Below are 27,395 nucleotides of genomic sequence, written 5' to 3' on the forward strand. Positions count from 1 at the left end.
TTGAGTTAATTAGTAGAACGTCATTGTTGCTGCTAAGTGCTAATTAACCCACCTTGACTTGTTCAATCAACCACCATATGTCGTCCAGTCGTCGACCATAAGTAGATCGTAGATCGGAGCAATATCGGAGATAACCCCATTTAAAATAATAATACAAACAACAAGAATACCAGCCATGTCGAGACGAGTGGCAACCCGACAGTGAAGAAGAGAACAATGCAGACATCATATGTAAAATCTGAATTTGTAATATTTTTGTGGTATGATCATCAGCAGACAAGCTGACAAAACAAAAATTCCAAAGCGAAAAAATGGGAGACAAAAGTTTGTACCTATCTTCCTCGATCATCCAGAGGTTGAAACAAAAGCCCAGATCAGATCTAGTGGCTAGAAGCCTAGAAGTAGAACACAACGTACCGTTTGCATTTGTTTGCTTGCTGGGTACTCCAAAAAACCTATACCTAATCAATTTTATATATATATATATATATCTTGTTGCACTGCATATACCTGGGAATTAATTAGGAGATCGAAGGCATTAAATGAGGGGATGGGTGTGTTCCTCACAAATTAAGGGACATTCCAGGGACCAATAAAAATCAATCAACTTTGATAAGAATGGTGATCGATCGCCAATTCGCCATGCGCTCTTTGAGATAAAACCCCACCATTTTTGTCCATCTGTTGGATGTTCACTCTTGTCATCTATTCTACTTTTGGATATTCCTTCAGATTAATTAGTAAGTTGGCAGGTTTTCGTGCTATTTCAATTTAGTATGTCGGGTTGCTAATTTCGAGAATTAGATCGTTGGATTTTCTTCCCATTTCAAATGGACCTTTTCGTCAATCTATCATCTAATCAATTAATAACATGTCACGTCAGACTAATCAATTAGTATTACATTACTCTCGTTTGATACGTCTTGTACCAACTATACCTGCATGCCACCTGACACTATTACTTTAAATAAAAAAAATGTACTATAAAATAAACTAAAAAAGAGATAAAGAGATGGTCGACCACCCCCTAACTAGTAAGGGGAGGTATCTATATATCATTGATAAGAGTAGGCTACCCCTCACAAAGAGGGGTGGCTAGCCAACTCTACATGGAAGACGGTCGCCTCATAGAGAGAGAGATGGTCACACTTTAGCGAGGGGAAATTGTTTTTCACATATACTAGAGTTATAAACCTTTTGTTAGGTTATTGGTCTCAAAGAGGGATGCCCTCTCACATAGAGGGACGACCACTCCTCACAAGAAAAGAGTCACCTTCCCTCATTTGGAAAGGATCGGCCCTACCATGCCCCACCAATAATTATACAATTTATATAATTATTTTGAGGTGTTACTACTATTCTTCAATAATAATTAGCAATGGAAAACACTATAAATTTTTCTATTTTTTTCTGCAAATATAACATCACATAGATAATAGTACCATAGCATTAAGCATAAAACATACTACATACATTCATAATCACATAATTAAATCAATTATTCGACGTGCAACTTTAATTAAACATCATAATCCGTCTAATAATTAATACATAGACTACATTATTGGTCATGTCTACATCTCAGGATGCACCTTTAGTTAAGCCAAAATTATATAAATAATCAAGTGCCCTTCAAGCTAGCTCTCACCTGTTGATCATTTCGGCTGCTTGTCCTCTGCATCCACTTGCTCGATTTCTGTAAAACAAAGTTGTAAATAATGTGCGTAAATATATAGGAAAAAGCACTAGCCACATTCATGCTATCATTCTAAAATGACTAATCAATTTTGAACTTTGCTATAAAGCTCAGTTTTGTCCAGTAACTAAGTAATGTGAGACTTAACACTGAGCATAAATTAATTACAAACTAGTCTAATAAAGTGACATGTGTTCTTTAACATGTGGGAAGCGCTTGTTTTTTTAATAGCATGTACTTCTCACATATTTTTTTTTAATAAAATTAATAAATAAATAAAAAGCATGTGATTTTCACATGCTTTAAAAACACGTGTTATTTTATTAAACTGGTTTATAGCTAATTTTTATCCCTTAACACTCGTGACTATCTTTATCTTAATCAATATTCTTTTTTATCAAATTCTTGCAAGCCTCACCATGCTCCATCTATTTACACCACAATATATCTTACCTCCATTATTTTATTTATTTCTATTTTCTATTTTATTTAAGTATTTTCTTATGGGAGGTGCTATAGCCTCCCTCACATGTTAGGAGTGGCCGATCTCTCCCCTTTTAAAAAAAGAAAATTTGTTTTAAATTTTGTAATTTAAAGTAATTATTTCACGTAGAATAATGTACAGTTGATACATAACGTATCAAACAAGAATCACATAACATTAATTGATTGGTCTAATGTAATTACCGCTAATTAATAGAACAATAGGTTGACAGAAGGACTTATTTAAATCAAAAAATCAAAAACCTAATGATTAAATTAAAATACTTAATTTGATTTTTCCCTACTTAATTCACTGGTACGAGAAATGTATTGAGACACGGTTGAAAAATGTGGAAAGAGCAAATTAACCTCTTCGCTCTTGGTGGGCGTTAATCGCACTGATCTGGCACCAACCAACGATGAATTCAATGAGTACTCATTCATATTGGTTGGAGCAGCAGCAGTTATTTTTGACCACTTTCTTCAACCAACACTTTGAATGAAGACCCAATCATAATGCTGTATGAAACCAATTCAAACAAAATAATGATTAATGGAGAGAAGCATTTCTTAACAGAGTAGATTCTCTTAACACTTATGGTCCTTCACCAGGATGATCCGAACAAATTGTTCGATTCCATTCCGGATCCTAGAATAATATGCACAAAAGAACTATAGTACTGGTAAAAAGGAAATCATTTCTGTTGTTCTTTGCATTTCAAAGTTTTAATCTGATTTATTAAATCAAAAATTTCTATTATGAATTGACTGCAAATCTGCAAAATATGTTTTGAAAAAAGATGTTGAAAATATTGCTTCAAAACAAATATTTACTAGATGGCAAGCAATTTTAAATGTTTTTTATTTTGATATTGAATATATTAAAGGAATTAATAATTTCATCCCTGATTTTCTCACTCGTGAATTTTTGCAGTGCCACCATGGCAAGTAAAAAGGATCGAGGAAAAGGAAAATTTGTTAATAACCCTCCTATTAGCAAGTCTTTGGTTATCAAACCAAAGTCTTCTCCTATTGGCACTCCAGCTGCTACCCCCATTACCACTTCGTTGGCACTTACTAACCGGTTCATGACCTTTAGTCCCGAACCAAATATTACATTCAATACTGGTAATCAACCTGAGCATTCTGATGATCCTGAATCCAACAATGCAACTGTCTGTTCCAGTAGTAATTTGAAATTTGTTAAACTTGTTAAAAGTTTCATACCACCCAAATGGTATGCTAAAATTACTGTTATTATTGCAAAGGATTATTCCTTTGATGCTATTACTTTAATTGATTCTGGATCTGACATGAATTGTATCCAGGAGGGATTAGTCCCTAGTAAATATTTTGAGAAATCTACTGAAAGAGGTCAACAGAGTATCTTCTCAGGTCTCTCTTGACCTCTTCTCTCCACTTTCTCCTTCCGCCCTTTCTGGTATCAGAGCCATAAGTGTTAAGATCTGTTTTATTTTGTTAATCTTCTCTTCCAACTGTTAAACCTTACGTTTTCCGAAGGTTTTTTCCTCAAGGTTAGGGATCATAACCACCCCCCCTGTATAGGCTGCTCTTTAGCACAGACCTGGTTCCCTTTCATGCCGGGGTAGGCGATTTAGGGATTGGTCGACAAAAAGTCTAGGGTCAGGGTATGTGTCGTGAAATAACCAACTAAGGTTAGAAACTTTGTTGATTATGTTTGTTTTAATTGTTGTTTGATTTGATTGTCAAGATGTGGAGGTCTAACTCTTCAATTAGCTCTAAGTCCTCTGTTAATCTCCCTGATAATGTTGTTAATTCTGAACATTACTCTGTTGAGGATGATTCCTCATTTGATTTTAGAAATTGGAGTATTCCAAGACTCCCTGCTAAGGAAGTTTATAAAACTTCCTAGTTTAAAAGCTCTTTCAGATCTAAATATGCTATTAAAACTGTTGAACAAACCATTCCTATTTCCAATAGGAATGAAGATTTTGAACTCTTTAATAAGAGATTTGTCAATCAATCTCTTGCTAAAGGCTTCAAGTTTTTGCATATTGGAGCTGTCCAAGTTGCTGTTAAACCTTAACATGAATTGGTATTGATGCTTCTATTTTAAAGTGCCTTCGTGATGCTAGATTTAATCAAATTTAGAACTAGTGTGATTGGCATGGTCCACACATCTCTTTTTAATGGACTTGTTTATTTTGATACTTTTCCTAACATAACTCTTTCTTTGAGTGATGTTAATATTTCCAAAGCATTAACTTTAAATGTTTTGACTTCTGGTTATGACATGTTGATTGGTAGTCAACCTGTGGTTATTATCTACCGCATTTATTACAAATTGTTAAAAACCAACTTGAATCCTCAAGCTATTATTAAAAACTCGGGAGAATCTACTCTGTTAATTCAGAGCTCCACCCGAGACGCCAATATCCGAATTCCTCGAATGATGAAATAGAGTGAGATCACATTCCCCAATGAATGGCTAATTGAGAATGTTTCTCAAACAGCCAAGGTTGCTCAAGACGACGCTAATGTTGACTACATCCAACATTAGAAATATATATATATATGACGGTTTCTTCCATTCAGATAAGAGTGGAAAGAATCCTTTCTTGCAAGCCTTTTTCAAATTTCAATTAAAAAAAAAAAAAAGAAGAAGAAGAAGACAAAAAACCTTAAGACAAGGTCACTTTGTTATTTATGATGGGAAACACGTTCTTTCTTCCATTCAGATTAAGAGTGAGAAGGGCACTTTCTTGTAGCCTTTTCCCAAATTTCAATTAAAAAACAAAAAACAGATGAAAACCCCTAAAATTGGATCACTTTGTGCACCCACCTTCGAAAGGCAAAGCGAAGGCTGTGTAAGAAAATATAGAGTGATAATCATGAATTCATTTATCCAACCCATTTTGCCATCCTGTTGAAAGTCAATTTCATACACAATTCCCTATGAGATATGTATATATAATAGCCATATAGGTCAAAAATTAGAAATTCCGATGGTGGAGATTCAAGTCTCTGAGGATGCCTGTCAAGTGCTTCTCGGCCATCATGGTTTCCACAGCCGGTCAAACACCATCGAGAAAAGCTCACAAGTTTCCAAAGGGCTGCCCCTCATGCTCTCATGACACGTGTAATCCACAACTCCCCCACCGCAAAGTTTGATTAGGGAATAATATCTGGGCCCCCCTTAGAAAGTTCAGTCGGACTGCAATTTGAGCTTAGGGCACAAAACTTTGATATGCAAGATCCCAACCTCATCAAAATGGTGTGTTCTACTTGTATTCGGCATTTCCTTTTGGAGCACCAAACACTCCCCCCAAGTCTTAACCGCCTCAAAAACCCTATTGAATCGAACATAGGTGCAGTCTTCTCTTTTGTTGTGCCTTCAAATGCAACAACGATTAAAAGGACAGGAAGATCATACTAAGCTGCAGAGAAGTTGGGCTAAACACTTGAAGATGACTCTGAGAGTAAAAGGGCTGCTGGGAATTGATAAAGGAAGAGTGCAGCAGATTTTATAAGGTTCCTGCTTCATCAAAGTTAAAAGAAAAGAAAGAAAAATTATCAATTAGTATCAAAATGTAAATATTTATTCAATGTGAAGGAAATGTCTTTGAGAAAGAGAACAACTAAACATATCATGTAACAAAATACCTGAACAGAAAAATTAAACCAAAAGCTTTAAGAGAAAGAAGGTATGCAATGCTAACCAGATAAGCAAATCTTATTCATATAAATTTCTCATTCTTGTTCTGAAAAAAGTGTCATTTTCAAACTTCCTCTCCAAAACACAGTTTTGGGCTTTTTTACCAAACAGACCAATTTTTACCTAGCATAGCTTTTTATGTACTAAAAACACTTTTTTAAGTTCACAATGCAATTCCCAAGCAAGCTCTTTTGTAATAATTCCCGAGATAAAAGCAATTTCAAATGGATAAGCAAATCCCAATTGTAAATACCAATATATATAATTATAAACCTCTAACTACAATGTCCCTTAACAAATTATTATGATACCTTTAGTATCTTTATACTAGAGCTAATTTTCTTTTCTTTTTTATAGGTAAACAGAGAAATTTATAAAAAGCGTAAAGGTGTCCCTAAACATACAAAAATGAAACCAAAATAAAAAATAAATAAATAAAAAAGAAAAAAAAAATAGAGAAACACCCGCAAAACCCAAAAACAAGCAAAAACCCAAACACCCCAACTGGAACCAGCCCACAAAATCCAAAGAATACTCCGTCACATCAAGGGTCCTCTTGCCTTTGCCCTGGCTAAAACCAAAACCCCTAGCATCAAAATTAATCGAGCACTCTAAGTTCTTCAACTCTCTAATCTTAGCATTAAAATTCACAACGCAATCCAAAACAAGCTCTTAGTGTAATAATTTCCAAGATAAAAGCAATTTCAAATGGATAAGCAATTCCCAGTTGTATATACCAATATATATAATTATAAACTACTAAATACAATGTCCCTTAACAAATTATTATGATACCTTTAGTATCTTTATACTGAAGCTAATTTTTTATAGGTAAGCAAAGAAAATTATAAAAAATGTAAAGGTGCCCCTAAGCATACAAGAAGTATACAAAAAGGACACCAAAATAAAAAAAAAAAAAAAAAAAAAAAAAAAAAAAAAGAAAAGAAAAGAAAAGAAAAGAAAAGGAGAAACACCCACAAACACAAAACCTAGAGAACATTACATCATAGCAAGGGCCCTCTTGCCTTTGCCCCGACTAGAACTAAAACTCTTAGCATCAAAATTAATCTAGCACTCTAAGTTCTTCAACTCTCTACTCCCTTTAATCTTGGGAGTGGAGATTGAAACCTCTTAACGCTGCTCCTCATCATGATAATAAGAACATAGAAACTCCTTTGGAATACAGTGATAAGCATCGACCTCTTGAAGCATTAATTTCTGTAAAACACAGGTGAAATCTGCCTATGTAGCATTGACACATTACAAGACATGGAACAACAGGAAAGGCCATAATGCATAAGATCTGGGAAGATTATGATATAATTAAGATGATGGGAGAACAATTAAGCAATATGTACTATTTATGCATATGGTCATAACCTATTCTAAATAATAATCCTAAAACCTAATTTGATTAGGTGTCTGTCTGCCACTTGTCAATAATGATAACAGGGGGTTTCTAGTAATTGAAACTCTTGTTCATATCTAGGCTCTAGCATACTTATATTTCATGAGCTATAATGAATCAATCATGCTTCCAGTAATCGAAAATTCTCATTCATATCTTGCATACTTCAGTATTCATAGCCCTAGGTTTTATTAAAAGAATCATGTAATTCTAATTCCACCAAATTCAACAAATATTTTTATTGATGCAAACGAATAAACCATGAAGAACTACTTATCTACTGACCTCAGCAACAAAGCCATACTATTTTTATTGGACGATCAGTTCCTCAATCCAACTTCTCTGAACGATTTTGACACATCAGGCAACTATGTGACCAACGCATTGATTCATACGGGTAAGGACTTTAGTTATTCAAACATTTATCAAATGACTCTAGCCTTGGAGACCAGATTGATAATTGGCATTTCTTATTCACATGTAACCTAGCCAGCTAGATTTGACAAAATGATCACACCGTTTATTGGATCACAAGACTTATCTTCTAGTGATAAAGCTAAAGTAGTTGAGTTAGACTAAGTGTCTTCTTATTTTAGATAAATGTTAAGTTGTTTGAGTTGTAAATATATTAGGTCTCTATGTTAAGAGATACAGTTGATAAAATTAGATAGAAGTTGTTTTGATGTAAATCACATCTATAGATTATCTAGATGTTTCGGTTCTATATATATCAAGGACTGCAATACAATTCAAGTATGCAGATTATCAACAAACACTCTAAATCCTATATGGTATCAGAGCCTCTCAAGACCTACATCTATGGCTGCCCCTACTTCTGAAACTGATTCCTCCCTAACTTCTCCCCCTCTCTCAAATACTTCCTCTTCCGCCTTACCACCACAAATCCAGAATGTGCATGCTCATATATCCGAGAAACTGACCCAAGACAACTATATTCTCTAGCAGTTTCTCATGGTCCCCTTCCTAGAAGGCCAAAATCTGTTTGGGTATGTCAATGGCACAACTCCCTGACCTCCTCAGCTCCTGCCCGACCCCACATCCGGACTTCTTGTTGCAAATCCGAGCTACCACTCATGGTACCATCAAGATCGGATGATATTCAGTGCTATTATCTCCACCCCTCTGTCGAAACTCTCCCTCATGTCATTGGACTCATAACTTCCCGTGAAGTCTAGCTCACATTGGAAACTCTCTTCTCTGCCCAATCTCAGTCTCAGATCATGCAGCTCAAACAACAAGTGTCCAACATGAAGAAAGGATCTCAAACAATCTCCGCTTACTTCCAGAAAGCGCACGGATTTTCTCATCTCCTAGCAGCGGTTGGCAAACCGATCGACGCCTCTAAACTTGTCTCTCACATACTCGCTAGACTTGGTGCCGAGTATGACCCTTTTGTCACATCAGTAACTACAAGGCAAGATTCTATATCCCTAAATGATCTCTATGGTTATATGTTGTCCTATGAACTATGTCTAGAGCAATACAAGTCTGCTCTTAAGATAAATATATCCACTGCTAACACGGCTCAACGCCAAAGTCCTGCCTATTCCCGCAACACCCAAGGCTACAATACTGGATATCGCAACACAAATTTTAATCGAGGCAAGGGCCGGGGCCGTGGCCGTGGACCACCCCAACAGTTTTCCACATCCAGCAACAATATGTCCCAGCGCCCGATCTGTCAAGTCTGCCACAAACTCGGTCATACAGCAGCCACATGCTGGTTTAGGTACGAGTAAGGCAACCAAGCTGACTCTTCTCCGATGCAAGTCAACATGACTTCAGCAACCTTTGCCTCTGACCCTTCCTGGTATCCGGACACAGGCACCAACATTCATCTCACCAATGATCTATCAAATCTCAATTTGAATGCCGAGAAATACACAGGCACAGACCAAATTCGTGTAGGCAATGGACAAGGTTTGTAAATCTCACATTCTGGCCGTGGTCTCTTACCAACACCTTCACGTAATTTCAATTTATTCTCCCTATTTCATGTTCCTCAGATTCAGAAAAATCTTATTTCTATAAATCAATTCACTAGAGATAACCATGTTTTCATTGAATTCCATCCCAATTTTTTCTGTGTTAAGGACATTCCAACTCGACAGCTCCTCCTCCAAGGCTCGAGTAAGTTCGGCCTTTATCCATGGCCATCCTCAAATGTTCCTTTTTCCAAGTCTCTTGCTGCTTTCATTGGTGACAAAGTATCCTTGGATCAATGGCATCTCCGACTTGGCCATCCTGCTACTCCCATCATCAATCAAGTCATTCAATTCAATAAGCTGCCCGTGTCTTCTTCCAAGACTCCTTCCTTCTGCTCTCCATGTCAGCAAGGAAAAAGCCATCGTTTACATTTCAGTATTTCTCCTTCCACCTCCAGCAAACCTTTACAGTTGCTGTTTCTTGATGTATGGGGCCATGCCCCTCAAAATTCTGTAACCAATAAGAGATTTTATCTAAGTGTGGTTGATGATTTTAGTAAGTATGCATGGCTTTATCCTCTTGAAACTAAATCTGAAGTTTGTGCTACTTTTCTTAGGTTTAAACAATTGGTTGAAACCTATTTCCATACCAATATTGTTTCTGTCCAGAGTGATAATGGCGGTGAATTTATTCCTCTTAAGACCTCTCTCACCTCTATGGGAATTTCATATAGACTAAGTTGTCCCCATACACATCATCAAATGGGAACAGTAGAAAGAAAACATAGACATATTGTTGAAACCGGCCTATCTCTCCTAGCTACTGCTAGCATACCCTTAACCTTTTGGGACTCGGCTTTTGAAACCACCAGTTATCTCATCAATAGACTTCTCTCTAAAGTCACACAGAAAAAGTCTCCCTTTGAGTTACTGTTTCATCAAACTCCTGATTACAAACTCTTAAAGATCTTTGGTTGTGAATGCTGACCATTTCTTTGTCCATATAATTCTACTAAGTTTTCTTTCCGTTCCACATCATGCGTGTTCATTGGATATAGTAAAAATCATCTTGGATATAAATGTCTCCACATTCCTTATGGTAGAATCTATATTGCCCGACCTGTTGTTTTCAATGAAACAAATTTCCTCTTTTCCAAATCTGAAGTCCCTAGCACCTCATCTTCCTCCAGATCTCATTCTTCTATGACTCTCCCTTTGGTTCTTCCTTTGTCACTTCCTCTGTCTAGCTCCAAGCATGACTCTCCCAACATTCCATCACCAAATCCACCTTCTCCTATCTCAGTTTCCACAGAAACCAACACTGTCTCTCCAATAAATTATCCCATTGTTCCCTTTGAGTCATTTACTGAAATTGAGTCTCCTCTTCCAATCCGGGTTCATGGTATGACCACACGGTCTCAGAATTTGATTTTCAAACCTTCAAAGTTTACTGATGGCAGAATTAAATATCCACTTCCTCAAGCCCTCATGGCTTCCATTGCTCTCCATGAAGAAGAACCGACCTGTTTTTCTCAAGCCAGCAAAAGTGCAAAGTGGCGCACAGCAATGAATACTGAGTTTGATGCTCTTCTCAAAAATGACACTTGGTCTCTTGTCCCCTCCTCTCCAAACATGAATATAGTTGGTTCAAAGTGGGTATTCCGCATTAAAAGGAAAGTTGATGGGCAAATAGAAAGGTACAAAGCTCATTTAGTAGCAAAAGGGTTTCATCAACAACCTGGGATTGATTTTGCTGAAACCTATAATCCTGTGGTTAAACCAATTACCATTAGAACTGTTCTAGCTATTGCTGTCTCTGCAGGATGAGCTATACAACAGGTGGATGTCAGCAACGCCTTTCTACATGGACTTCTTCAAGAAACGGTTTGTATGGCTCAACCTCCTGGTTTTCATCATCCAAACCATCCCACAACAGTTTGCAAGCTTCACAAAGCTATTTATGGTTTGAAGCAAGCCCCCCGTGCATGGTTCTCGCGCTTAAGTGCCCGGTTACTCGAACTGAAGTTTCACAGCTCCAAATCCGAATCTTCATTATTCATCTACAAATCCTCTGGTGTTACTATTTTTGTGTTGATATACGTTGACGACATAATTATCACTAGCTCTCATTCAGCAACCATTTCCATAGGTGATCTTCACTCTTCTTTTGCACTCAAAGATCTCGGGCCTCTTCATTTCTTCCTTGGTGTTGAAGCTACATGGCACTCGGATGGTTTGCATTTATCTCAACAAAGGTATATAAATGATATTCTTACAAAGACTAACATGGTTCTTGTGAAGCCTGTTTCTACTCCTTTGGCGGCTTCTATAATCCTTAGTCGGTTTGAGGATCCACCATGACGGACACAACTTTGTACCGAAGCATTGTGGGCTCTCTTCAATACTTATCACTTACCCGACCTGACATAGCCTTTGCGGTTAATAAAGTCTCGCAGTTCATGCAAGAACCTCATGACACTCATTGGTTTGCCGTGAAGCGTATCTTACGCTATTTGAAGTCCACCATCACCCATACTTTTTGCATTCACAGGAACTTCTCTAAGCAGCTCACAGCTTTCTCAGATTCGGACAGGGCCAGTTATCCTGATGATAGAAGATCAACTTCCGGCTATTGTGTTCTACTTGGTAAAAATCTTCTATCATGGAGCTCCAAGAAACAACCAACGGTATCTCGCTCGAGTACCGAATCCGAATATAAAGCCATTGCAAATGCATCAGCCGAGTTAGTATGGATTCAAACCTTACTCGGTGAACTTGGTATTATTTCTCCTCGACCACCAGTTTTGCGCTGTGACAATATTGGCGCCACATATCTCACTGCAAATCCTCTCTATCATGCTCGCACAAAGCATATAGAGATCGACTATTTCCGAGACATGATTGCTAAGAAAACTCTTGATGTTCGGTTTATTTCAGGCCAAGATCAGCTGGACGATATCCTCACTAAACCGTTAGCTGCTGCCAGATTCATCCTACTCAAATCCAACCTCAACGTTCAGCTTCCCACGTCGAGTTTGAGGGGGCGTATTGGATCACAAGACTTATCTTCTAGTGATAAAGCTAAAGTAGTTGAGTTAGACTAAGTGTCTTCTTATTTTAGATAAATGTTAAGCTGTTGAGTTGTAAATATATTAGGTCTCTATGTTAAGAGATACGGTTGATAAGATTAGATAGAAGTTGTTTTGATGTAAATCACATCTAGAGATTATCTAGATGTTTCGGTTCTATATATACCAAGGACTGCAATACAATTCAAGTATGCAGATTATCAACAAACACTCTAAATGCTACACCGTTTTCATGATAAAGCCATCTTTAGAAACATTTGATAATATCTGGACTAGTACACCTATCGTAAAAGATAATAAACTTGAAACATAAGAACATATTGTTGAACTACTATTGGCTTCACAACAGACTTGTTCCCCTGGGCGGTTGGGCCTCAGCACTAAGTCTTCAAACATGAAGTAGGAGAGAGAGAGAGAGAGAGAGAGAGAGAGAGAGAGAGACTTCAGTTCAACCAAGTCACATATTAAATTCCAGCTTACTAACCAAAATAACAATATTAATTGACAAAAATGAAGTAAGCATGAGTAGAAATGTTTTACCAGATGGGAAACCAGTTTAATTTACTAGAATACTGCTGAAATACCAATTCATGTTCTGTTGCATTAGAACGAACAAGCCTTTGAAATTTTGCAGATAGTTCTTCACAAGAGTGAATTTCTGATGGCTGTACTTGTCTAATTGCAGTCTTTAAATGTTGCATTGTTACTTCTGAAGCATCAAGGCACTCCTGGTTGGAAAGAAAATTATCAATCAATGAACAAATTCAAAAGACAAAGCCATCTAATCATGAAATGAATTCAAGAAACCTCAATAGCTGTAACAGCTGCCTCCCGGCAGATCAATGATATATCAGCCCCAGTGAAGCCTTCTGTGAGACTAGCCAGCTCCGTTATGCTGATGTCAGAACTACATGAAATTTTGCGTAAATGGATGCGGAATATCTCTTCTCGGTCTGTGTTATTTGGAGGCCCCACATATAGCAGCCGGTCAAAGCGTCCTGTACAAATCTCTTATCAATTGTTAGGAATGTTACAAAGTTTCTGGGAGAGGGAGTGGTAAGAGATTGGCAACAACTCAACTACCTGGTGTATGGGTGTGGGTCAGTAGTGGATGTATGTTGGTCGGGAGTGGATGTTTGTGTGTGTGTGTGTGTGAGAGAGAGAGAGAGAGAGAGAGAGAGAAAGCGGGGGAGAACCTGGTCTTAAAAGGGCAGGATCGATCTTGTCCGGTCGGTTTGTAGCAGCAATAACAGTAACATCAACTCTTTGATGCAAACCTAAATTCAACAAAATATTTGCTTTTGAGAGAGAAAAAGCTTAGATTAATCTCAGAAAACAATAAATGTCAACATCTAAAAGATATTCAAGATTAAATCTCCCAAACTTTTAGTTACTTTCATCTTAAGAAATAAAGTACCATGTCTAAAACACAAGCCATGTGAAAAGAAAGCTTCTATTGGTAGGGTTTAATACTCCAAATTTATCACTAACCATCCAGTTCAACAAGAAGTTGACTCATAACCCTATCAGAAACTGAAACCCCATCACTTTCCTTCCCACGGATGACGGCAAGACCATCAATTTCGTCAAAAAAGATAATTGATGGGGCATTGGCCCTTGCCTTTGCGAATAGTGATCGTACAGCCTTCTCAGATTCACCAACCCATTTACTGAAAAGTTCTGGACCCTTCACGGAAAGGAAATTCAATCCTGCTTCAGAGGCTACTGCACGTGCCATGAGGGTTTTGCTGCAACCAGGAGGACCAAACATCAAGATCCCAGTTGGGGGACGAGTCCCAATACGCTTGAATGCATCCTGGTGTTTTTGAGGCCACTCCACGGCTTCCATTAATTGAGTTTTAACCTCACTTTGGCCGCCAACATCCTCCCAATTGACCTTTGGAACCTCAAGTATTACCTAGAAATGAATAGACAAGATGAGAGTTGATAAATTAGATCAAGTAGCATATTCTTGTCTGTACTAGTTGTCAAAAAAATCTCTCCCACAATTAAAATTTATAGGGTTTTTCAAGTTTTGGTTATATGTGAGGCATTGAAGGGTGCAATAAAAGGTTAAAATACAAACAATAATGGGAGCTGGACTCCAACTGAAGCAACCACTTAGTTAGCACAATCAATATGTGCTTAAGATCTGGGAACTTAAAAGCAAACAGATTACACTTCTACTTTTCCAGCATAGTATGAATGGTGGTAGCAAGGGTAAAAGATGCAAATGTAGGAAAAATCTACATAAAAGTTCATGGTCCCCTAATTTTATCTAGTTCCATGATACTTACATGCATCTGACTGCTCATCATTTCCGAACTAGTGAAAATACTCATATTAGATGTCTTTCTTTCCCAATTTGTCTTTTTCTTGTTCTCCCTCTTTTGACCTCCTTGTATCAAAGAAATTCACATCTTCAACTCAGAAAAATGGAACCCAGGAAATATTCTTCCAGGTGGAAAAGAGAGAATATAATTTGCTAAGACTGTGCTTGAGTTTCAGAATGAAAGTATTTAAGTTGGACCCAAGATATAATACGCGATGGTTATGGGGTCTAATAATTGCCCTCGTATGATTGGCTTATATAAAAGAATAATGAGCCAATAGAACTCATCACATAAAGTGTCATTCTAGATGGCAGATCTCACTTCCTCAAATATATTTTAAACAAAAATGATTCTCTAAGTAATGTGAATGAATAAACAATACCTCCCGCATGGCACTGGGCCTCACTTTGATCCTGGCCTTTTCAAAATCTTCAAAAGCTACTCCTAACCTACAATCTTCTTCAACGCCATCTATGATATGATCTGCGTGTGCTGGAACAGTGCCCTTCAAGGGCAACGACGGACGAATCTCTGGGGAAACAGACAAATTTGAAACAGAGGAAGTTGCTGAATCTGCATCATCCTTTGAAATATCTCTTGTAGCTTCTAAGCAATAAGATCCTTCTGTTATAACATCAGAACAACCTTCGCATGCAACAGAGGTTGAACTGGAGTCCAAATGATGACAAGAATATTTAAATTTAACATAACGCCTGAGACAAACCAATGCTGCCTCATTGCATAGGGCAGCTAGATCAGCACCCACGTATCCATGTGTGACCATAGCAAGGTGTTCAACTTGCATGTCTAAAAGAGTGTGTTCCATTTCACCAAGAAGAGTAAGCAATATATCTAACCGCTGCTTTGGAGATGGCACACCTACATACGAATTTTCAAGAGAAACAAAATTAATAACATATCCAGCAAAAGGTGATAAACTCTATGAATCCATCAAGTATTTGAACCAGTCAAGTGGACAACAGAAAAATATTTGTTTGAACTTCTATTCCAAGTTCATCCACCATGTGACTATATACTTGACACTGTTTCCCATTCCCTGCTTAATTTCTATTCAGTGTCCCACCGGGTGCATAACTTAGCAATAAATAAAAAAATAATCCATTCAGTGTGACAAAAGTGCCTTTAGTGCAATTAGTACATCCCAAGCACACCCCCCCTCCCAAAAATATTTATTACCCAACAATTATTTAGTTTAGCTCAAGCATGTCAACTTTTTTTTTCTTCTTATTTTTCCTCCTAACCTTTGAGTCAAATGGCACGCACATACACACACACAGAAGCCATACAACTGCTTGTGTTCGTCTTGATCCTTCTGAAAGCACCAACAGAAAATTGGTACATCGTAAAATGTCCATTCTTCAAACCTATTAGTGTACTACTTGTCATGAATAATTTGATGTTGATTCCATGTTTCTGTTTTTGAAGAAGTTTAAAGGAATAATCAAGCAAATATCATTCAGTATGACTTCCCCATATCTGTACCTTGGACCACTATCCAAGTAGATTAACTTCATTCCAACAGAAGTCAAAGAGTTGCAAGTTTTAAGAACTCTTCTTTTAAATTTCTGAGAAAAATTCTTGGGAGAAAAGGAATCCAATGTTTTAAAAAGACTCGACAACACAGATGAAGGAAGTCATGATATATGAAAATGTAGCAGAAGCATTGCATCTTAGGCTATCATGTTGCTTTCAACATGTCAGATTTGGTGAATTTACACCATCCTTGATACACTGGAGATATCTTCCACTAATACACATTAGTCATGAACAGTTACTTGATGGCCACAGGAAGGTCACTGGAATAAAAGACATACATAAGACGTAAGGCACAAACAGTTTGGCAATGTGTCTGCTTTTTTGAGTTTGACAGTGTTGGACAATGTGAAAATGTGAAAACTTAAGCAGGGCATATTCAGAATTGGGGCTGAGTCACTTGGTCGTGGTCAAGTTCAGCTGGAAGCAGGTTCCCTTGTGTGTTATGTGGGGTCTTTGGCGCGAGAAGAATGCAAGGCTATTTGAAGATGTGGAATTACCGGTTTTGGACTTGTGTCGAAATGTACTTAATACACTATTTGTATGGGTCTCGGCTCATAGCCCGAGTCGTCTTCTGTTTGCTGAGTTTTTACATTTATGTTCTTTTGTTTCCTCTAATTATGAGCATTTTTGTATACTTCATGTGTACTAGGATTGCACCCCTCTGCGTTTTTTAATGAGATTATATTACTCATAAAAAATAAAAAATAAAAAAAAAAAGAATTGGGGCTGAGCACTGACCCCCTTGGGTTAGTACTCAAACCGACGGCCACCCCAGAGGCCATCAATGGGTAGTTTTATGCTCACCACCTGATCATTTGGAGTCGGTCACAATACCGACCCCCGTTGGTCGGTTCAAGGTTGTTACACCGACTGCCAGCTTTGATATTGAACCTGAAGAAGAGAGTGAGAGAAAGCTGTGCTAGTTAAGATTTTTGTGAGAATGAAAGAAAGCAACAACTGGAGTAGAGAAGAAAGAGAAAAAGGAAGAAAAACACCAGTGGCCAATGTAGAGAGAGAGAGAGAGTTGTTCTGGTTAGAATTTTTCTGAGAATGAAAAAAAGTAGCAGCCGGTGTAGAGAAGAAAGAGGAAAGGAAGAAAAACACCGACTTCCAGAGTAGTGTGTGTGTGTGTGTGTGAGAGAGAGAGAGAGAGAGAGAGAGAGATGTGGATGGTGCTGCTAGGAAATTGAGAATGAAAAAGAAAAGTATGAATGAAAGAAAGTAGGTTGGGTTGTTTGTTAGGTTAAAGTTGTATAATAAAAAAATATCGGGTTTGTTGGGTTTACCAAACCCCTAAACCCAACAAGGTTGGAATTCAAATTTTGATTCCGCTTGGCCAATCCATGGGTTAGTTTATCCGCCTACAATTCTATGGGGTGGTCAAAATGGTCCGGTTGGCCAGTTTGGGCTGACCCACCGCGCAACCCTATTAGGAGCTGTTCCCAAGTCTTGAAAGACAAAGCAAGGCAATCCCCTCGAGAGGGGACTTAGGGGGTAACAATCCGATCTATTCAAAGCAGGAAGGACAACCGCGTAATCCAGTGTAAGCCTCTGCTCCACCGGGAGCCTGGCCTCTGCTGCAACCGGCCATGGTCTACCCTGGATGCTATCTGCAAAGGAAAGAAGATCATCCTAGAGAAACTCCCTGTTGTGATAACAATTTTCACCATAAGCAATAGAAATAATGCAACTCCCAGAATTAGGAGCACTAAGTAGTGAATAACCTGCTCATTTTGATTGATCACAGACAAAACAAGCTAAACATATCATAATCACAAACAATTCATAATACCTATTTCAATTTCCCTGTCCAGCCTTCCAGGTCGTCTCAGTGCAGGTTCAATACTATCAGGCCTATTGGTTGCAGCAATTACAATCAGTCCATTAGTTCTATTAATACCATCCATCAAATTTAACAACGTAGCAACCATTCTTTGAGATAGCTCTTCACCTCCATCTTTCCGAGCAGGGGCAATGGCATCCAATTCATCGATGAATACCTGTAATAAGATAATCCAAGTTAGCCATCTAAAACCCAGAGTCAACAATATCACTCTGTAAGGCAAAGCCTTGATAACTTTGATGAATGCAATTGACTTGATACACTTATTTTTCCTTTAATTTCAAGAAAATATAATTAGAATGTGAACACAATGTACAGGCATTAGCTGTACTTAAGGCTGTAATCAAGCCGAGCCGAGTCGATTATTGAATGTTTAAGTTGACCTCACGCCTATTACCGAGCTAGATAATCTGTTCAAGCTCTGTTCATTGATTTTTCGAACAAGTTCGAGCTTGTTCAGGATCTACTAATTAACTTATTCATTTCATATATAAAGTAAATATCGTAACTGTTTACTTTCTTCTTCTTTTTTTGTAAATTCATATTAAATTATTAGTTATTTAATTATTGTTAAGATTTATTATTTGAGTAATTAGATAAATTACCTCGAATCTTAAACAATCTAATCTCAAGTTTATATGTTTATCTTATAGTATGTACACACACACACTTCTTACGAAGAGAATTCTTTTTTATCTTTTTAAATACTTAATATGTTCTCATTACAAACTTAAAAATAATATTATAAAAATAACAAAAATAAAGTTATACGAGCTTGTATGAGTCGAGCCGAGTTTATACGAGTATTAAACGAGCCTAAATTTTCTAAATTAGTTTCATCAATTTCTACAATGTGCTGAAGATTTTTATCTTTTTTTTTTTATTTTATGAATAATAATTTATTAGAAAAGATTTTTTGCTTTATAAAGTCACTCACATATATCCCACTTTAATACAGTTTAAACAATTTGGTCACTTCCAAAACATCAATGATTCAGTCATTATAGTTCTCATGTAAAATTGTCTTAAGAAATTACCATGGAAAATCTCTATGATCATGATCTTGCATTTTCAAGTAATGAATACTTTTATTGATGAAAAGGCAATTTCAAGTTGTAACACCCCCCCCCCCCCTTCTTCCCGTAAGAAGACGATGTTACGCATTGCTTAATAAGAAACATGAGGATATAAGAATTCCATAAACTAAATATTAAAGAAAACCAAACATTTCATAATAATTAAAACTTTAAACCATCACATACTATAAAAAACAAAAAACTTGCCAAACACAATCTTGTATCATGGGCTCTATTATAGGGGCAAGACCCTATGATCCAGTTTTAGTTTATGTTTTGCTATTGGATCCAAGAGGCTAATTGAGTGACCAGCGTAGCCATGTACGCATGGTGGTCACCACCGTACGACATTGTTAGCAACGTAGGTCACCCAAGGCCAAACCCGATTGGGCTGTGTGATGATGGCAGTAAGTTTGCTCATATCGGGGCACTGATGTTGTACCAGAGGTTTTTGAGAACGTGCAAACCCTATCGGGAATGGGTTAAGAGCCCAAATAGACTGTATGGAGTTAAGCTATGATGGTATAACACTAATTTATTATGTAATTATATCCATATTGCATTGCATACTTCTTAATGACATCAACTACCTTACACGATGATATATTTTAATGTGGAAAAACCTTTTTATAAAACTATAAGTTCACAAGAATGGATAATTGCCTTGCATGTGATTTTGTCTCACTTAGTCGTGGACTTACATTTGATTTTCATTTCCACCTATGAAACATCAATGTGTTTTCCAATTAGTCAACAGCTAGATGGTGGGCCTTGTGAGACGATATGTACTTGTGGAGGATATAGTCAGGATCATCTTTGAGGAGCTAGCCTCAGAATGGTTGCAGAGCATGTGGGATAGCGATGATGATAGGCATAGCAAGATGATCGAGATCCTTTATTTGATTTATCTCATTAAGACTCAACCATGATATTTAATATTAATGTGGGATTGTTATTATGTTGGAGTTTGCTATACTTATTGATGATTTGAGGTTATTTTGGGAATTGTAACGCTTTGGTTTTTAAGTTATTTCTCTTAGGAGATTTAGTATTTGCTCTAAATATTTGATGATTAATGGAAGCATTTAGATATGCTATCTTGTATTAAGTTACAATTACTTTCGCTATTTATTTTATACAGAGTTAACTAGTTAGATAGATCCCTTTGGGACTTAATTACGTTACAAGTATGTCTTGGGAGGCACACCGAGTTAACTACAGGTTAGTTAATTCTTCGGGACATTAGAAGAGGTGACGAAGGAAAACTGTCCATGATAGTTATCTACCTGTACCATACTCTTAAGAATAAATCTAAAGGTAAAATGCACCTCCAACCCTCGTGGTTTGAGTTGAATTTAATGTTATCCTCTCAATTTTCAATTTTTCTAATCACACTCCTTGTGGTAACCAATCGTTCTAATCCAACACTTCCATCCTCCTTTCATTAAATTTACTAATTGGAATTCTGTTACGTGAGATCACACATGACAATACACATTACCAACATCTCCAAATAAAATCATGACATAAGTGAACATTTTGGGGTGAAGAAATCTAACCATGGCAGGTGCCGCTTGGCTTGCTGACTCAAAAACTTCGAGCAAAGCTTTCTCACTTTCTCCATAATATTTACTCACAATTTCAGGTCCATTCACAGAGAAAAGTCTGACACCAGCATCACGGGCACACAGCTGAGCTAAAGAAGTCTTTCCCGTGCCAGGAGGGCCATGCAGAAGCACTCCCTTTGTAGTTCGTAAACCGAAACTAAAACAGTTACATCAGTGATTAGCATTTAATACCGAATATGTGGACCATAAAAACAGCTGCCTTAAGTATGCAAATTAAAGGAAGACAAGAACTTCAAAACATAAAATTGAATAGTTCATAGTAGGAAGAAAATCAGAAATAATTACAGCAATGGGTAAGAGACTGTCAACAACAATATGTGCTGTGTGTTGATCTCCATATCTACTGGAAAGGTAATTACATATCCGACAATACCTAAGATTGCCCATAGTTCGGCTAAACGAAGGACATGGGTATTATGAAATATGTACTCCATATCTTGGATGCAGAAAGTACGAGGAATCTATGCCATTTGAGATTTAGGTCGTTAACTCAATTAATTAAAAAAGACAAGGTTACAATATTAACAAATTCAATAATATGATCGCTGAAAGAATATCGTGGGCAAGGGAATGATCAAAATAGTGGAGATGGACTTCTATCTGCAACTTAAGAAGAAGGCTTCACGGGGCAGTGAAACTTCTATGGAATATCAAACTGTGCCACTTAGGAACAAAAAGGCTCTAGAAATCCTTGAATGGTACACCTGCTTTCTCATATTAAATTTAGCTGCCACTAAAGGACATAAAAGCTCTAGAAAATCCTTGAACAATTCATCGAAGCTCAGAATTTCATGGTTGAAGAAAGCCATGGTAAGAAAGTTTGAAGTAAGGTTCTAAACAAACATATATGAGGAGCTTGGACCATCATAATAGATACAACGTACATTAGAGTACTTTTCTATGTACTTCACATTTTCAAATAATCAATTTATAAAATATATGGGCGATAAAAAATATATATATTCTTAACCAAGCCTTGTAGTAGAGGATACTATGACCAATTTGCCATTCAGCCATATCTAAGGTCACTCATTGAAAAAAATATAGACCATCATGATGTTCTTCTGTCTTAATACACTCTTTTATTAGCTTTCCTCACACAATTGTTGTGTTTCGCAAATCCCCTTAGAATAATGTTTCGCATTCATGTTAAGTGTTAATCAAACAGTTTATTAACTTATTCTTTTCTCTTTGTTTTCAGGACTAAACATTAATAACCATGATCACAATGTCGTCTAAACTATGGCAGCACATGCACTTATCAAAAAAAAACTATGGCAGCACATGCTATCAAAAATCTCAATTATAAGAAAATTGATTCCCAAACCTATTTAAAGGATCTTCTATCTGGTTTTAACAAATTGTTGATATTTCCTGCAGTGGTTTCCAGGTTGAACTGGAATTGACCGACTAACTAAGTCGAAGCATATCTCTTTGTTAAAAGGAGGAAAAGCCTGTTACTAGACCTATATGAATGTATAATTGTTTTGGACATAAGTGCTTACAACTCTTTTCAAAACTACAAAATACTAATTGTTTTGTGATTTGACCTTTTATGAACTGTACTATCTGCGCAATCTGACATGTCCACATGTATCCATATGTAGAGAACATTTCTTTAAGTTGATCAGTCAATTTCAAAATAATAATAATAATAACAAATCAACCCCAAAGAAAAGGTAATACTCCAAAAGTCTAGTACAGTATAGCATGATGTCAAAAAGTAGAAAGTCAATGCTAAATACCTGAATAAATAAACAAGAGAAAATATTTCATATGGCATACCTCGACAAAGTGTCCTTCACTGATGAGGAGATTATATCTTTCAAAATTGCATATTCTTTTGAAAGACCACCCAACTTCAAAGTATTGTCTACCACATTAGCTTTAACATCCTTATATTCAAGTTTAACACCTGAAAACTCTCCTTTCTGAGAAGTTTCAGACACCATATTTGATGGAAAATACAGACAGACTTCTGCATCATGGTTTACAACAAAAGCTTGGTTCACATGGTCCACCAGTTCAGGATCTTCAAAGAGCAAATGATGACTTTTCTCATTCGTAAAATTATGGCTGCTACTCTTTACTGACAATTGTTTAGCACCTATCACGCGAAAAATTAAAAGCTCGGAAAGTATCTTGATGGCAACAAAATTTCCACACAACAGAATACGAGAAGGCAACCACTTAATAACATTGGTAAGCAGAAGTTTCTTAGCACTTTTATCCCCTATTACCTCCCTAATATCAAATGAATCAATAGATGAACTGCTTGGATTTGGTAAACGTGATACTGAATTTTCAGATATTGGTGAATTTGTGTGACTAGTACTAGAAGAGTTAAGTTTTGACTGAACCAATGGAGTTTTAGGGGATGAAACCATTCCAATTTCAAATGGATCACGAGGACTTTCTGCAGGGAAGTTCATGGAAGACAACATATTACTTGGCACTGTTGATTTATTCTTCGAAAGAGCCAGCTCTAAATGCAATTCCTTGCAGTTGTATACAACAAAAGAGCCAACTCTGTTGCTATTTGGCGTGTCATGTCCATTTACAGGACTTGATGGGAATTGGCTTTGTATAGGGTAAACAAACACAACACTGCCTGAAGTAGGACAACCCATGGTGTAGGAAAGGTTGGAAGACAATCGCACTTCATTCTTCAAAACCTGGGAAAGTTAAAAATGAAGAAAAAATGAGTCTTAGTAATAAGATAGACCCCAATCTCAGTTTAATATGATGTATCAAGATCCAATAACATAATAGATGCAAAATTAGGTACACCAGCAACTCCAAAATTTGCCAATAAACCAAGACAAACAAAAACATGAATTGATGATATGGGAAGAATGAAGTAACATTTAAAAGAAAAAAAAGACGTACATTGCATCTCCGTATGTTCTAACAGCTGCTTTGGACCAGATTCAAACAGTCCATTTCTAGAAGGCATGCCAACCCTCATAGGATATATCAAACGTACAATGTCTAAAGGAATTTTCTTAAATTATAAAATCATTAAGCCAAGTGCCCTTCCGTAACCTTTTAAAGAAACAGCCCAAGAAAAAACAGCAACCCAGCCTTTCGAGGCAATGCTCTCCTTATTTAACACATTTTCTCAAATTACAAACAACATTAAATCTTTTGGACGTTGCAACAGCAAAAACGAAAAACAAACAATAACAGTTTATTTCTCAAAAGTTCATCCCGTTGCTCCGAATATCACCGGCATTTATCCTTGACGGAGGTTTTCGCAACTTTAACCTAAAACTCCAAACTCCCAAAGGCTGCAAACCTGCTTTCAACTAACCAAATCAATGCTACAGTAAATTATTAACGCCAGACGTGATGTTTAGATTGTGCAAATCCCAATTCCAATATGCTACAGTGTAACAAGAATCCCAATTGCAAGAATGCTATTGAAGGTTTCATGAACCAGTTCAACAAGAACAACAATCGAAGACTTGAAGCATTTAACAATGGTATGATGGAAGTGAAAAAAACGAATCTCACACAGTTATTCTGCAGAATACAGAGTTCATGCAAGGACAGTGTTTAGGCACACAAGTACCAAATGCTCCCAACTTTATCCTATTTATCAATGCATTTACTTCCCTTTTTCTCTTGAAATACTTTTCTGGTTGTCATATAACAAATGGTTTCAAAATCGAAACAACCGAATTACCATTCATACCTTATTAGAAGGAAAAACTGTCGCAAGAGCAAAGTAGTTCCCCACTTCATTAGCCGTTTTCTCTACTGTATGAATCCCAAAATATGCAGCACATTCATCTGCTAATGAGCTGAGTGGGAAGCTTGATGAAAAGTTCTTCGTTGAAGAAGCAAGTGACACCTGCCAACAGGATTAAGATAAAAAAGAGGATAAGTATGCAATCACATATCCCTTTTTGTGGGACTCTCTATTACAAGTTACTCTAGGATTATAATATGAGGAAACATACAAGTTAATTTGTTTGATTTATAGAGCGCAACAATTAAAAGCATTCAAGCAAAAAATATCCATAAAGGGTATCAAACTGATCTACTTGTTATAAGTAAAGCAAATCAATGAAGAAGCATCTTCTTAAGAACTGGATATCACAAAAGAAAGGGGCAGTTATTTTAAGCTAAGAGCTTTAGCTTTCAAGTACAGATGTAGCGAGGCAAGGAGACCATAGAGACAAAGGTGCAAAATAAACAGGTGAAAATGGGACTAGATTAGAGACAAAAAGAATTAAAAATAAATTGACAGATATAAACAGTAGAAGGGACTAGATTAGGACATTAATATACCATCATTTACATCCTAACAAGTGGCATAAACAACTAGGCTAAGCTTATAAGCTATGATTTCTAGGCACAGACACATTGTCATGCTGAAACAGACAGCGTTTGTTAAACACTCTAAAAAAACATGTATATCTGAGGTATCAATGCACAGACAAGGCATCTAAAAAATAATGACGTACAGAAATTTTCTTCAAACCGGATTTGAAGAATTTTCTTCCGACCCAGTCTCTAAAGTTGTGTCATATCTCGTGCTTTTCACGTGCATTTTTTAATAAGATTAGTAAAAGAAAAACATGTGCTCCAAAAGATAATGGAGTAATATATCTTTGCAGTTCATCATGAAAAGCAACCATAATTCTTTACAAACTGTGTAGGTTCAATACAAACAACCCTAACCAATTATTCAAATTCCAGTAGAAACATTGAGACATGGGAATAAAAAAATAAAAAATAAAAACCGTGAATTACCGATACGATGGAGTGAGGAGCGAGGGAAGAAGCAAGCATGGAACTCTCGGAAAGCCAAATTGTACAGCCTTGGAGCTGGTCCTCGACACCAACAACTTTTCCAATAATAGCAGATTTGGCGATCAGAGCAGGATATTTGCAAGAAGCTTCTTCAAGAGCGCGCAAAAGAACCTCTTCACTAGCTTCAAAATCTGGTGTCCCAGGAGATGCAGAGTGGTCACCGTTTAGCAGCCTTGACTGTGCCTTCGAATGCTTCTTTGCCTTGGGCGCCATCTTTTCCCTTTACAAACTTTGAAATTGCAAAAACTCAATCTCAGACGTAAGAGCTTCTGAACTCGAATTGATTAATTAAATAATTGATAATTGGCTGCCTATCAATTATCAAACACTTTCAGGTAATGCAAAACCCTCCTGTAGCCTGTAGGGTTTATGTTTAAGTTCCAGAACTTTGGTAAAACTTGTCAATTAAGACCCTTAAAATAATTCTCTTTAATCGAAAGAAAATACATAAAATAATTCTTAAAAATATTTTATCACCAAAAATTTCTCTTATGATTTTACATATCCCAAACTCCAGTCAAAACGGAATTGTTTCATAAAATTTAAAATCAGTAAATGGAAATTTTGTGGGTGGATGAAAAATCAAAAGAATTAGTGTGCTGGGAATGATATTTACAATATGATGAACTGGTTCTATGTTTAAGCCTTTGCTTTAAGACTAATTTTCTATCATCAAGGTAAAGGGTTGAGTTGAAACATTATCAATGTCATTTTCATTTTATTTCAATTAAATATTTTTATGTATTAGACTTTATTTGCTACAGAAGAGTTTAAGCCCATATGATGGTTGTTTTACCATCCCAACCCCATAAATTTGGCATTTTCTAATATTTATATAAGGAAAATGATGGATTTACAACACCACCACAATAATTACACATCAACCCTTCACATGGAGTAGGGCCCAATGTGTGGAGTCCACCCCCATGTGAGGGAATGTTGTACAATTGTTGTACCGGTGAAGTGTATGAATTAAACCCCTTTATATAATTTTTGTATTTTTATCAAACATGACACGTGTCATATTGTTATTTCTGTCGGTGTGAGTCCTATGACATATTGACAGTTTTATTTGGAATTTCAAATGGAAGTTTAAGGTGATGAATTATTTGTAAATTATACTTTCTACAACGAATTTTAAGTCATTTTTTTCAAATTCTAGGGAGTTAATTAAAAATCGATGCAATCGTATTGATCAGTGTTTGTATGTTTTCCTTAATTAAATAATTTTTTTTAAAAAAAAAAAAAAAAAAAAAAAAAAAAAAAAAACTGTTTCAAAAAAGACCATCCCTAAAACACTATCTTCTCTTTCCAGAAGCTCACAAAAAATCCCCCCATGATTCTTGAACTCAACCCCTTCCCCTCCCCCCGGCCCCTCCTTTTTCAGCCTCTTTTAGGCTCCAATTGCCTTCTCAAATGTCTTATTCATCTCTTTTGAGGCCCTATCCAGTATCCACATCTTTTAAGGTATTTTTCGTCGCCTTTTGTGATTTATCTTTGACTATCAGCTCTGTCAGCCCTTCCTCCACCGCTAATCGTTTGGATTTCGCCTCCCCCAACAGATCCGACATTTTTTATTATTATTATTATTATTATTATTATTATGTTTTTGAATTTGAGTTTTTCAAACTCATATTTGTCAACTTCAAGAAGTTCTAACATCAGACGCACCACTCTACAATGGTCATCAGCTTCACCATTCACATTCGTCGCCGGTCCCGTCTCTATCCAACAAGCTCGTGTGGATGCGTGGCACATACGCCTCTACGTCACTTGCTAGCACGTATCTCTCACGTGCCAATGTGTGGACGACCTTTT

At 36.7% G+C, this 27,395-nt stretch overlaps 1 protein-coding gene across 2 annotated transcripts; it reads right to left on the reverse strand.

Moving 5' to 3' along the window:
* Nucleotides 1-5,041: 5,041 nt before the first annotated feature.
* Nucleotides 5,042-26,140, reverse strand: LOC133851206 (calmodulin-interacting protein 111-like). 2 transcript variants are annotated; one of them, XM_062287536.1, is made up of 11 exons: nt 25,518-26,137; nt 24,454-24,612; nt 22,542-23,431; nt 20,688-20,892; nt 18,002-18,209; nt 15,035-15,531; nt 13,811-14,237; nt 13,516-13,596; nt 13,127-13,317; nt 12,860-13,047; nt 5,042-5,696 (listed from the first exon to the last, which is right to left on the reverse strand). In XM_062287536.1, the coding sequence occupies exons 1-11, from the start codon at nt 25,788-25,790 to the stop codon at nt 5,615-5,617; spliced, it is 3,201 nt and encodes a 1,066-aa protein (XP_062143520.1). In that variant the 5' UTR covers nt 25,791-26,137; the 3' UTR covers nt 5,042-5,614. The 2 variants fall into 2 exon arrangements, 1 of the variants encoding a protein (XP_062143520.1); XR_009895767.1 differs by lacking the exons at nt 5,042-5,696; nt 12,860-13,047 and having other exon boundaries at nt 13,267-13,317; nt 13,737-14,237; nt 25,518-26,140.
* Nucleotides 26,141-27,395: the final 1,255 nt, after the last annotated feature.

Source organism: Alnus glutinosa, chromosome 12 (assembly GCF_958979055.1).
Source record: "Alnus glutinosa chromosome 12, dhAlnGlut1.1, whole genome shotgun sequence".
Lineage (NCBI taxonomy): Eukaryota > Viridiplantae > Streptophyta > Magnoliopsida > Fagales > Betulaceae > Alnus > Alnus glutinosa.